This window comes from Pan troglodytes, chromosome 1 (genome assembly GCF_028858775.2).
Source record: "Pan troglodytes isolate AG18354 chromosome 1, NHGRI_mPanTro3-v2.0_pri, whole genome shotgun sequence".
NCBI classification, from domain to species: Eukaryota; Metazoa; Chordata; class Mammalia; order Primates; family Hominidae; genus Pan; species Pan troglodytes.
Window position 1 is genome coordinate 77566142 of NC_072398.2, and position 13724 is coordinate 77579865.

Sequence of the window (13724 nt, forward strand, 5' to 3'; positions counted from 1 at the left end):
GTCAGTCAGTCAGGACAAATATCTTACATGAGGAACATGAAGTAATCAACCTCATCAAAGCAGAAACCATAATGGTGGCTGCCAGGGGCTAGGAGTAGGGGGAAATAGGAAATATAGGTATAATATAGGAAATATAGGTAAAGGTAAATATAGGAAATACAGGTAAAGGTAAAAATAGGAAATAGGTATAAAGTTTCAGTCATGCAAGATAAAAAAAAGTTCTGGAGATTTGCTGTATAACACTGTGCTTACAGTTAACTACATGGTACCATATGATTAAATTTTTGTTAAGAGGATATATCTAATGTTCTAAGTGGTTTCTGCCACAATTAAAAATAAATAGGGCCGGGTGCGGTGGCTCACGCCTGTAATCCCAATCCTCACTTTGGGAGGCCAAGGAGGGCAGATCACCTGAGGTCGGGAGTTCGAGACCAGCCTGACCAACATGGAGAAACCCCGTCTCTACTAAAAATACAGAATCAGCTGGGCGTGGTGGCACATGCCTGTAATCCCAGCTACTAGGGAGGCTGAGGCAGGAGAATCGCTTGAACCTGGGAGGCGGAGGTTGCGGTGAGCTGAGATGGCACCATTGCACTCCAGCCTGGGCAACAAGAGCAAAACTCCATTTAAAAAAAAAAAAAGGGCCTGAAGCGGTGGCTCATGCCTGTAATCCTTGCACTCTGGGAGGCAGGAGGATCACTAGGGCCCCAGGAGTTTGAGACCAGCCAGGGCAACACGAAAAAACCCTGTCTGTACAAAAAATACAAAAATTAGCCGGGTATGGTACTGTATGCCTGTAGTCCAGCTACTCAGGAGGCTGAGGTGAGAGGATCACTTGAGCCTGGGAGGTCAAGGCTGCAGTGAGCTGTGATTGCATCACTGCACTCCAGCCTGGGTGACAGAGCGAGACCCTTCTCAAAAAATAAAAATAAAAAATAGAAATAAATAAATGAAGTTTATTCCTTAAGGAAAAACAAAGTTAAGACCATGCTGATGTGAATTTCTAATCCATCAAGACCAGTAATTTCCACCTAGAATGAAAGAGTACACTTGAGTAAGCTTATCTGTCCCAGTTAATTACAAATAATTATAAAACATTATAAAACATTACCAAAAAAATATAGCCCATAAAAGGGCAGGAAGTTCCAACTGTATGGCTATAAATTATTACAGTCATCACCAATTGTGCGCCATTTCAAAGTTAACTTTGTATTATTGTATTTCTCCTTATCTTGGCCTTAAAAATGTTCCCTAAAATACTGTTAAAAAGAAACATCTCACTAATGGAAAAATTACATCTAGCTATATTATATAAGCATTGTAGATACACTTAAATTTCTTCACACCTACTCTACAATAAAGACATCCCAAGTGGCTGCACACGATGGCTCACGTCTATAATCCCAGCACTTTGGGAGGTAAGGCAGTCAGACTGCTTGAGCCCAAGAGTTCAAGACCAGCCTGAGCCCAAGAGTTCAAGACCAGCCTGGGCAACATGGCAAAACCCCATCTCTATAAAAAATACAAAGATTATCACAAGGTCAGGAGATCGAGACCATCCTGGCTAACATGGTGAAACCCCGTCTCTACTAAAAATACAAAAATTTAGCTGGGCATGGTGGCGGGTGCCTGTAGTCCCAGCTACTCGGGAGGCTGAGGCAGAAGAATGGTGTGAACCCGGGAGGCAGAGCTTGCAGTGAGCCGAGATCGCGCCACTGCACTCCAGCCTGGGAGACAGAGCAAGACTCTGTCTCAAAAACAAAAACAAAACAAAAAAACCCCACAAAGATTAGCGGGGTGTGGTGGTGAACGCATGTAGTCTCAGCTACTCAGGAAGCTGAGGTAAGCCGATCACTTGAGCCTGGGAGGTGAAGGCTGCAGTGAGCCAAGATCATACCACCGCACTCCAGCCTGAATAACAGAGCAAGTTCCTATCTCAAAAAAGAACCTACCAATTTCAACATCTAATACTAAATTACAGCATACAATTGAGTACAGAACCAGGTTACAAAATGCCCTAATGAATACAGAGAATATGTCCAAAGAGTAAGCATAGCATGCTAAATTAAATAGAAGGAAACCAGATTTATGCTTCAGTCCTAAATTGGAATGATCTTCAGAAACACTACACAGTTTTCCTTTTACCAAAATATTCTGTATCATCTATTAAATTGAAATAATTTATTACCTTACATCCTCAGGCTCTTCTGTTGCTTTGGGAGTAGTTGCTTGTTGAGGCTCAGCATGAGGATAGGGATCTGACCCCCACAGCATACGAGGCTCAGAAAGGGAAACTGCGTGATCTCTTGCAGATCGAGCTATATGCTCAAATGACTCAGAACTGTTCGGTGACCCTTCCATCTGGTCTCTTCTCATTAATGGTTTAGGAGGAATCATTCCTGTAACAAAAGTTCAGAAAAAGGTGAAATGAGGATTTTGAAAAATGAACGAAACAAAACCATGATAGACATAGAATACAGGTTATTAATTGTTAGGTGGAATTCTCCATATGAAAAGCATTTTTTTCCTGAGTAAAAGATTGGTGGAAATTATGTAAGGGTTGTTCTGTGAATGGAATTTTATTACTGCTGTTAAATAAAAATTGCATTTAAGAACTGAGGAAGCAAAATAAGCAAAATCACAATAGCAGCCTGTTTTACTTCAAAAGAAAGAAAATATTACGCATATAAAAATCAGACACCAAGTACTGTGACTCTGGATGTCAATACAAACATCATGAAAATTATACTATGATAACTTTCAGAGAAAATTCTTTCCTAAATTCCATTAACCTACCTTAGTTGGTCAATATTCTACAAAATATGCCACTTAAATTTCCAAATACCAGTATAAATGTAAAAATCAAAACATGATTTGTGATCAGCTTATCATCCCTAAATTTTCCTCTGTAACATTTTGGTAATAGATTATCTTGATTTATTCTGATGGATTCCATAAAAGACTGCTAATTCACTTTTTTTCCCCCTAACCTAAAAGGAAATTCAAGTGTTAGGTTGGTAAATGATGGAAGAACTTGAAAAGGAATATATATAACATATGGACAAAATTCAAATGCTGAAAACACTTTAAAGAACAACAATGTAGCCAATAACAAATACTGTTAATAACACATAATTATTTCCATCTGAAGTTTTAAATAATACTTACAAAACAGAAATGAACTAGTATTTTGTTCTTGCCACATAATATGAGTGTCAGATATTTAATTACTCGATGCTGAAAGTTACATCATTTTGATTAAAAATTGGAGGTTTAAGTTTTTCCTAGATTACAACTCTCAAAGGAACTGAAACTAAAAGCAGGGGAAAAAAAATTTTGATCCTGTAAAACTATAAATGCAAATTCAACTGACCAGGATGAATGGGCGGAATATCCATAGCAGGTCTTCCTGACATCATTCGAGGATCCATGTAGGACTGCATCATGAGCCACCTTGGATCAAAACCCATAGAAGCCAAATGCTGAGGATGAGGCTGCATAGGCTGATAAAGAGGTCTGTGTGGTGGAGGAGGGACAGTACTACTGGACGGTTGTGAAGGAACAGTCTGTGGAAGTACACCTTGCTGTTGATGCTGCTGCCACTGCTGCTGTTTCATCTGTTCCTGAAAAAGTAAGATCCCATATCTTGAGAGTTTAGTTCCACATGACAAATTAATATAATCAATCATATCACAAAATAATGGCCTGTTTTGAATCCTTGAAGGAAAAGTAAGAGTTCAAAAGGTATTTAACAGTTAGAGTTGGCAAGACAAAAAACTGAAAGATGAACGATAACATTTTACCTTATACTCAAGCACTGTATGATCTATCTCCTAGAAATGGAAGATGGTGTCTATAAATGAGGCAGAAGATCAAAAGGAATGACACAGAAGGTCAAGGTAAAACCCACGTTAACTTTTATTTACAAGGAAAAATAATTTCAAGGGAACTTTGTGTGCTTTACGTATTATCAGTTTTATGTCTAATTTCCCAGACTATTGCATAATAAACCACTTCAATCACACATACATGATAAAATATTTTTATCATTACCTGCTGCCGCTGGAATCGTGGAGGTAAAGACTTCTGAAACTGTTTGAAATAGCCAGATAATACAGCCGGCCGAGGTTGAGACCCTGATTCTGGTTCTGTTTCATGCACCACTGGTGTGGCTTCCTTTTCACTGCGATTGCTGTCTTGTCTAGTGAAAACGGGTTCCTCCTCTGCTCAAAGAAAAGGTGAAAGGTAATAGTATTCATCTATGACACTTATCAAACACAGGATTTTTACAAAGACTGAGGTATAATAAAAGTTAATGAGAAAGAAAATATCCTCGACACTCTAAAACATTATTTTCTACTTTAACATTGGTAGTTATCAATGAAGTAACATTAGATTATCAAAACCTTAGATTTCCTAAAAGCTGCATTCTTAGAGATGGAGAGCAGAGATCCAAATGCTTCATCATATAAAATCTATGTTTGTTTCTTTTTTTAAATAATGAAACATTTCCAACTCCACATATTTTTTATTTGTTTCAATAAACATCAATGTAATTGTCAGTATTTACTGGTAGTTCATTAAAATCTACATGAAAACACAAATGGCCTATAAATATTTAAAAAGAGAGCATGTTGGTTTATTTAGTTATTTATTGGATAAAGGGACTATTATCTGTAAGGAAAACTAATGAGTTTAAGTCTGAAGACAACAGAGTGATCACCAGTTATCTTCAAACATAATTCATTCTAGAATGTCATTTGTCACAATTACAAAGCCACGCTTGTTACGAATTCTTTTCTCAAATGACTAGTAATGAATTTAAAATGGAAGTTTATCTCCCAATGTAAAAGCATGCTGTTAAGAATCACAAATAACATTTTTATTGCTTGGATTACATTCAATATTAAGAATGTTGTAAAAGAGTGAGCAGGTCATGGTGGTGCATGACTGTAATAACAGTAACTCAGGAGGCTGAGGTGAGAGGATCACTTTAGCCTGGGAGTTTGAGACCAGCCTGGGCAACAGAGCAAAAAAAAAAAAAAAAAAAAAAAAGAATGGAAAATAATATACTGGAGGAAAAAGAGCCACATAGGCACTGACTTTAAAATCACGTGTGTTTTGAGAACATCTCAGAGAGCATTAAAACAAACAAAAAAATTGTATGTGTCTAGTATCAGAATTGAGGGGGAAAAAAAATCACATGGGTACATCTCACTGATAAACAAGCTAAAATTAAATTGCCATGAGAGAGAATATATAAAATGTGAATGAAAATAAAAGCACAAATAAAACTTATTAAACTATGACAATGTTTTCCTTTCTCTTGTGAACACTTTATTTCACTATTTTGGTGTTATGAGCAATCTTCATAAGTACTTATGTAATATAAGCCCACTATTCAATGGCAAAGTCTCTCTAGATTGATTAATATGAAAAAAATCTGAAATCTTAGAGTCTTAACAAATGGTCCATACAGGCCTTATTTCATTAAAAAAATTAATGATAAAATACTCATACTCCTTTATAGTTAAATTAAGAGCCAAGTTTGAAGGTAACCCTGCATATAAATAAAAACTTTATTTTTAAAAACACATTCTTATTATTTTAAGCAGCAGTGCCTTGTAGAAAAGAGCATGAGACATCAGGTTAGAAAACTTACAATATTTCGACATCAGAAAATACACTGAAATAAAATTGCATTTCTATTTTAATTCAAGTCGTTCATTAAAACTAAACTTTAGGCTGGGCGCGGTGGCTCACGTCTACAATCCCAGTACTTTGGGAGGCCGAGGCAGGCAGATCACGAGGTCAAGAGATTGAGACTATGCTAGCCAACATAGTGAAACCCCGTCTCTACTAAAAATACAAAAATTAGCTGGGTGCGGTGGCACGTGCCTGTAGCCCCAGCTACTCGGGAGGCTGGGGCAGGAGAATCACTTGAACCTGGGAGGTGGAGTTTGCAGTGAGCTGAGATTCCGCCACTGCACTCCAGCCTGGAGACAGAGAGAGGCTCTGTCTCAAAAACAACAACAACCACCACCACCACCACCACCACAACAAACAAAAAACGAAAACCCTGAACTTTAACTTTGCCAAGGCTTTATACTATATTTGAATGCCATTAATCAGTCTACAAGCCAACCCGGAGAAGAACAAAAAAGTTGATTAGATCTAGAAAAAGAATTTTATTTTAAAGTATAATTACTCCAGGAAATTACAGTTTAATAGCATATCAACTACACCATGGAAGCTTGCATGTTTAAACTGATTAAACAGCAAACCTGAAATTATGAACTAGGTGCAGTCATTTAATTATGATAATCCAACATACTCATTAAGCTCTATGCCAGTTCAGTTTTAGAGGTATTAATGCATGTGAACAAATGAGATTTTGTTTAGTTAAATGTCTTGGAGTCAGAAAAAAGCAGGGGGAGAATCAGTATATGTGACTATGAAGCCAATACAATTCTGCAGATAAAACAGAAATGAAGCTCATCTAATAACTGGGAAACACTTCAGAGACGTCTGTTCATATACAGAATTAGAAAACATGGCTCTAGCCCATATTTTGTACTGCAAATGCTATCATAAAACAATCACTTTTATATTGATTACATATATTTAAAATATACAAACCCCAAACTGTAACCAACATAAAGCTCTTTGTAAAGTTTTTAAAAGAGAATGAAGAAGACTATCAAACCTTTATTACAGCTGTTTTCACTTTCTTGTTTTTCTACCATGGGCTCTAAATTAGGTTCTCTGGGTTCAATTTTCTCCTCTAATTTCTCCCTTTCCTTCTCCAGCTCACATTCCTTTTCTTGTTCTTTCATCTTTTGTAGTTCTTTTTCCTTTTCTTTCTGCCGTTCTAGTTCTTTTTCTTTTTCTTGCTTTCTTTCTTTCTCCATTTCTCTTTGTTTTTCCTGCTCCTTCTCCAGCTCTTTCTCCTTTTCCTCTCTCTCTCTCTCTTTTTCCCTCTCCTTCTCTCGCTCCTGTTCTTGTTCTTTTTCAAGTTCTTTCTCACGCTCCCGTTCTTTTTCTCGCTCCCTTTCCCTAATTTCCTCTGGAGATGGTTGTTTTTCCAGGATGCCAAGCTTCTCATCCAATCGTTTCAGTTTCTCCGCACAAGCTGCCTTCCTTTGTTCTTCCATTCTTCGCTCTTCCTCTTCACGCCGTTTACGAGCACGTTCTACTGCTGCAGAAATTTCTGATTGTTGTCTTCGTCTTTGCTTCCATATTTCATCTTCATCAGCTACTTGCTGCTTGGAGGGAAAGGGGCCTGGTCTTCCAGGTACTGCCTGTCGATCTGGAGGTGGATGCTGAAACATTAAGGTATCAGATGAGTATGACAACTCTATTTCTGACTAACACTGGGTATCAGGCATGGAGAAGGAAAAACCCCACAAAAATATCAGAAATTTCTCTGATGAACATACACATTAAAATGAAAACACATAAGATGGGAAATATATTACATCTAGATAATTCACCAAACTAAGACCAGAATAATTAATCCAGCGATCCAATGTTTACTGAGTATGTACCTATTATTGTGCCAGACATTGTTGCTCATTCAGTATTTGCTGAATAAAACTAGAAGCACAACAGTGAATCTCAAAATCTAAATTTAGAGACAAAGGAAATTTAGCATGGATACTTTAGAAGCAGCTGCCAGAGTTGGAATGTCTAAGGGAGAGAAATGAAGGTATTAAATATCCAAAATGATGGCATGTGAGCCCTGAGAAAATTAAGGTACAGCTACAGGTAAAAAGCACAGAGCCAAAGAAGCAAAGTGAAAAAGACAGAGTCAGTGCTGTAATGATACCCCAAAGGAGAAGAAATTCCTACAAATTAGTCTGGGTGAAGAAAAGTTCTATCTTTAGACTGAAAGATCCAGAAAAGCGTATCTAGAACCCGGAGTGGAGAATCGGAGGATCATCTGAAATATCCAAGTTTCAATGACTAAATTTTCATTAATGTGTTATAAAACAATGACAGGTTTTAAAATCACTGCTTGCAACTATGCAAAAACAATAAAAGTAATTAAAAAAATTTTTTTTAACATATTGATTTTAAAAGCTACTAGGGTGAAGAAATCTTAAGAGCCATATGTAACCCAGCTGGAATGCTTATAAAAAGATTAAACAATGACACAACGAAAACACTTGACTGAGTATCTTTTTAAATGAATGCAGACTACCATTTACTAATAGTGCCATCATATGCAAATTACTTCATCTCTCTTGTGCTGAGTTTCTTCATCCACAGCTCAGAGATAAGCTGAAAAACCAAATATATTAGTGCCTAATTTACACAACTCACTTCATAAAAGTAAAATTTACATAAAATGTGCTGTGCTGCACATATTTTAAGTGTATAGTTTGATGAGTTTGGACAAATGATACACCTGTGTAACCACTGCTCCAACGCAGACACATTTCCATCACTCCTCTGCCTCCCCCTGTGGCCCCAAGCACCCCAACCCTAACCTTGTATAGTTCTGTTTGTCCTAGAATTTTATATACATGTATAAAATTATATTCTCTTTTGTGCTAGCTTCTTTTGCTAAGTATAATGGCATTGAGGTTATTTTATGTATGAGTAGTTTGCTCCATTTTACTGCTGGATAGTATTCCATTGTGGGCACGTTGTTTCATGTATGATAGACATGTGGGTTGCTTCCAGTTTTTAAACTATGAATAAAACAGCTATGAACATTCATGCGTAAGTCTTTGTGTAAATGTATGTTTTCCTGGCTGTTGGATAAACAGCTACAAGTGAAAATCCTGTGTCATATGGTAAATAGATATTTCATTTACAAGAAACTGCCAAACTGTTTTCCAAAGTGGTTATAAGGTTTTCCAATGTATAAGGGTGCCAGCTGCTCTATACATCCGTGCCAACACATGGTGTCATCAGTCTTTAATTCTGGCAGTGTAGTAAAATCTCAGTGGTTTTAACTTGCATTTCCCTAATAACTAAAGACACTGAATATCTTTTCATGTGCATACTGGCCATTCTTACATTTTCTTTTGAGAAACAAATGTTCAAGTCTTTTTGTTTAACTACGTATGATTGAGTTGTAAGATATTAAAAAAAAAAAAAAATACGGCCCAGGCTAGACACGGTGGCTCACATCTATAATCCCAGCACTTTAGGAGGCCAAGGCAGGAGGACTGCTTGAGCTCAGGAGTTCAAGACTAGCCTGGGCAACATGGCGAAACCCCATCTCTACAAAAAACACAAAAAAATTAGCCGGGCATAGAGGCACATGCCTGTGGTCCCAGCTACTTGGTAGGCTGAGGCAGGAGGATCGCTTGAGCCCAGGAGGTTTAGGCTGCAATGAGCTGAGATCTTGCTCCAGCCTCGGCAACAGAGCAAGACTCTGTCGCGCAAAAAAAAAAAAAAAGCCCAGATACAAGTCCTTCGTCAGATGTATTAGGAATATTTTTTTCTGTAACATATCTTTGCATTCTTTGGGAAATGTTCTCCAAAGTCCAACTGACCAGCTGCTTTTCCTTTCTAATTCATGGCCAAGGTCTTATTTATCGAAGAAAACTTTGTCAGCTCCAAGTTCATGAACACTTGATCTTCTATACTTTTTTCTAGATGTTTTAGTTTTAGTTTCTGTGTATGCAGAAATGTTATAAAGAGCTTTCAGTGGTTATGAGGAGAGGGATTGCTGGAAATGATGGTGATGGTTGCGATATGTACAGCTATCACAGTAGGGTGATTACAGAAGGTCTGGAGACCCTGATCATAACAACGATTTCAGGAAAAGAAAATCTGCTAGTTAGAAAGAAGAACAAGTAAAAAAGTCAAGAAGAGCAATGTGTATGTGGTGAGAACAGCAGATGAAATTAGAAAAGTAGACAGAGATCTGAAAGATCATGAGAAGGACTTGAACAAGGAGTAACGGACCTAATCCATAGTTTTAAAAAGACAACAACTACTACAGAAGAATATGGGATGAAGGTGGCAAGTGAGCAGGCAGCATAAGAGGAAAGCAGTATCTGTCAAGAACCCACTCCAATAGTTCAAAGGAAATATAAAAGGTGGTAGCAAGTAGTCAGTGTACATTTTGAAGGTACAGGTGACAATCTGCTGATAGATAAAGCTAGATGTAGGGTAAAAAAGGAAGAGTTAAGAGTAACTTCTAAGTTTCAGCCTTAGCAAATATGTGAATGATAATGCCATTACCTGAAATGGGAAAGACAGGAGAAGCAGCACTGTGGGTATGCAGGAAAGGTGGGGGTGTGTGTTATGGTTTGGACATATTTGAGCTGTTTACTAGAGATCCAAGTGGAGATGTTGAGTTGATTGTTGAATATATGACTCTTAAAAGTCAGTGCAAAGCTTTTCGGGCTAAATGTACATTTGAATGCCATCAGCTCATAGAAGACATCCCCAAGGAAAAGGATACAGATTTTTAAAATGGACTGAGAAAAAGGCTGAGTGCTCCAACACTCGAAGTGTAGGAGGCCCAGAAGGAATAGAAAGCAAAGAAAAACAAAATAGCGAGGTGTCTCAGATGCAAGTAGATAAAAAAGTGTTTTAAGGATAGGCCAGGGATGGTGGCTCAAGTCTGTAATTCCAGCACTTTGGTAGGTCAAGGTGGTATCTTGTCTAGGAGTTCGAGACCAGCCTGGGCATGAAGGTGAGACCCTGTCTCTGCAAAAAATTAGCCTGGCGTGGTGGTGTGCACCTGTAGTCCCAGCTGCTGGGGAGGTGAGAGGACCCCTTGAGCCCAGGAGTCCAGGTGGCAGTGAGCTATGATTACACCACTGCACTCCAGCCTGGGCCACAAAGCAAGACCCTGTCTCTAAAAATATATGCATATACAAAAGAAGGATAGAGAAATCAACTATGTCAATGACTCAGTTGAGATTTAAATGAGATGAAGACAAGAAAACTGAATTTGTCAAGATGGAAGTCATCATTGACTCTGATAATAATAGTTTCAAAGGTAGAGTGGGAAAAGAAAGCATGCCTGGAGAGGGCTAATGAGAGAATGAGCAGCAAAAGACGGTAAGTATAAATAGTTCACTAAAAGAATTTCATTGGCCGGGCGCGGTGGCTCACGCCTGTAATCCCAGCACTTTGGGAGGCCAACGTGGGCGGATCACGAGGTCAGGATATCGAGACCGCCCTGGCTAACACGGTGAAACCCCGTCTCTACTAAAAAAAACACAAAAAATTAGCCGGGCGTGGTGGCGGGCACCTGTAGTGCCAGCCACTCAGGAGGCTGAGGCAGGAGAATGCTGTGAACCCAGGAGGCAGAGGTTGCAGTGAGCCAAGATCACGCCACTGCACTGCAGCCTGGGCGACAGAGCTAGACTCTGTCTAAAAAAAAAAAAAAAAAAAAAAAAAAAAAAAAAAAAAATTTTCACTGATGGAGAACAGAGAAATAGGGTAGACACTGCAATGGGATGGAAAGTGGGATGGAGTAATGTAAAGAGAGAGGTTTTTGTGAAGTTGTTTTTCTTAAAATATGAGATAACATTTTCATAAGTGGAAAAGGATACAAGGAACCAAGTAAAAAAGTGTCCTTAGCACCAAAAACAATAGGAAGAAAAAGTATATGGGCAGTGAGATAGAAAAAAAAAGTTATCTCCTAGGTACTTCTTATTTTCTTAGTGAAACTTGAAGCATGCTTATCAACTGAGAATGAAAATGAAAAGGATGAAGAGTAAGACATGTAAGAGTCACAAGGTAAAAAGTTAGTAACTGTTTCATAAAAGTTTTGAATAAAAAATTTGGTGTCTTTCCACCAAAACAAAAGGTCAAATAAAATATATAATCCATAAACAAGCACTTAGTTAAAATTTACCTGCTGTGCAAGCAACTTTGGAGGTGGTGGCAGATGTGAAGATGTTCCACGTTCCTATTATAAAGAAGAAAGAATTATTCTTATTATTCTGGAGACAGTCTTGCTCTGTTGCCCATGCTGGAGTGCAGTGGCATGATCTTGGCTCACTGCAACCTCTGTCTCCCGGGGCCAAGCAATTCTCATGCCTCAGCCTGCTAAATACCTGGGATTACAGGCGCCTGCCACCACAACCGGGTAATTTTGCATTTTTAGTAGAGACAGGGTTTTGCCATGTTGGCCAGGCTGTTCTTGAACTCCTGATGTCAAGTGATCTGCCTGCCTTAGCCTCCTAAAGTGCTAGGATTACAGATGTGAGCCACCACACCAGCTTGAAAGAATTACTTAAAAAGAACCATATAAGAAAAAATATATCTGCTGGGTGCGGTGATCCACACGTGTAATCCCAGCACTTTGGGAGGCCGAGGCAGGCGGATCACCTGAGGTCAGGAGTTCAAGACCAGCCTGGCCAACATGGCAAAACCCTGTCTCTACTAAAAATACAAAAATTAGCCAGGCGTGGTGGCGGGTGCCTGTAATCCCAGCTACTCTGGAGGCTGAGACAGGAGAACTGCTTGAACCTGGGAGGCGGAGGCTGCAGTGAGCCAAGATCATGCTACTGCACTCCAGCCTGGGTGACAGAGCAAGACTCCATCTCAAAAAAGGAAAGAAAAAGAAAAGATATATCTATTAGAAATATTTCAGCCGGGCACGGTGGCTCATGCCTGTGAGCCTAGCACTTCGGAAGGCCAAGGCAGGCGGATCACAAGGTCTGGAGTTAGAGACCAGCCTGGCGAACATGGCGAAACCTGTCTCTACTAAAGATACAAAAATTAGCCAGGCATGGTGGCGGGAGCCTGTAATCCCAGCTACTTGGGAGGCTGAGGCAGAAGAATCGCTTGAACCTGAGAGGCAGAGGTTGCAGTGAGTGGAGATCACGCCACTGCATTACAGCCTGGGAGACAGATCAAGACTCCATCTCAAAAAAAAAAAAAAAAAGATATATTTCTGAATGTAATGATTTTCTCAATACCATAAGATTGCTAAACATCTTTCTCCTCTCTTTTTAAATAAAAGCATATCACTCATTACAAGATTACTTTCTATGCAATCACTCTGCTATTTCAGTAAGGTTAGAATCTTAAATGCACTTTACAATAAAAATTTTAGCCAGGCGTGGTGCCTCACGCCTGTAATCCCAGCACTTTGGGAGGCTGAGGCGGGTGGGTCATTTGAGGCCAGGAGTTCAAGACCAGCCTGGCCAACATGGGGAAACCCCAGCCCTATTAAAAATACAAAAATTAGCTGGGTGTGGTGGTGCACCACTGTAGTCCCAGCTAGTTGGGAGGCTGAGGAACAAGAATCTCTTGAGCCCAGGAGGTGGAGGTTGCAGTGAGCCAAGATCACGCAACTCCATTCCAGCCTGGGTGAAACAGCAAGGCTCTGTCTCAAGAGGGAAAAAAAGAATTTTAGTCTAGCTGTTCTGGAATTCTGATCCAGCAAATCTGACTGAGGAGATCTATACCTCTAATTATTAAATTTTATTTATGTAAGCTCAATTCTTTTCTAGTGGCAAACTAAAAATATGAGATTTATCTTAAAAAAAGAAAATCTAAAACATAATGGAACAAAATATATGAAACATTCACTTGCTAATATAAACTGTCACATAAACTGTCACATGACTGTCACAAAAAAGTCAAAGACATCAAGACATATTCCATCTATTCCTCTATTCTTTCATGAAAAATTCTCATTCCCCATTATGCCAATAAGTAAAAAGTCACACAAAAAAGTTATTAAAATGTTATTTTAAAAATTCTTCTTTTTCAGGGTTCATAAATTTATTCAATGG

The 13724-nt window shown here is 38.8% G+C and overlaps 1 protein-coding gene across 23 annotated transcripts in view; it reads right to left on the minus strand.

Moving 5' to 3' along the window:
- The window catches only part of PRRC2C (proline rich coiled-coil 2C), a 108168-nt gene that overhangs the window by 54008 nt on the left and 40436 nt on the right, over positions 1 to 13724 (minus strand). For all 23 annotated transcript variants that reach the window (XM_063795373.1, XM_016932438.4, XM_016932395.4 and 20 more), the window contains 5 exons: positions 11834 to 11887; positions 6707 to 7322; positions 4054 to 4223; positions 3374 to 3623; positions 2189 to 2399 (listed from right to left, as the gene is read on the minus strand). In XM_063795373.1, the coding sequence (XP_063651443.1) occupies positions 2189 to 2399; positions 3374 to 3623; positions 4054 to 4223; positions 6707 to 7322; positions 11834 to 11887 (1301 nt within the window). The remainder of the gene's footprint in view (positions 1 to 2188; positions 2400 to 3373; positions 3624 to 4053; positions 4224 to 6706; positions 7323 to 11833; positions 11888 to 13724) is intronic.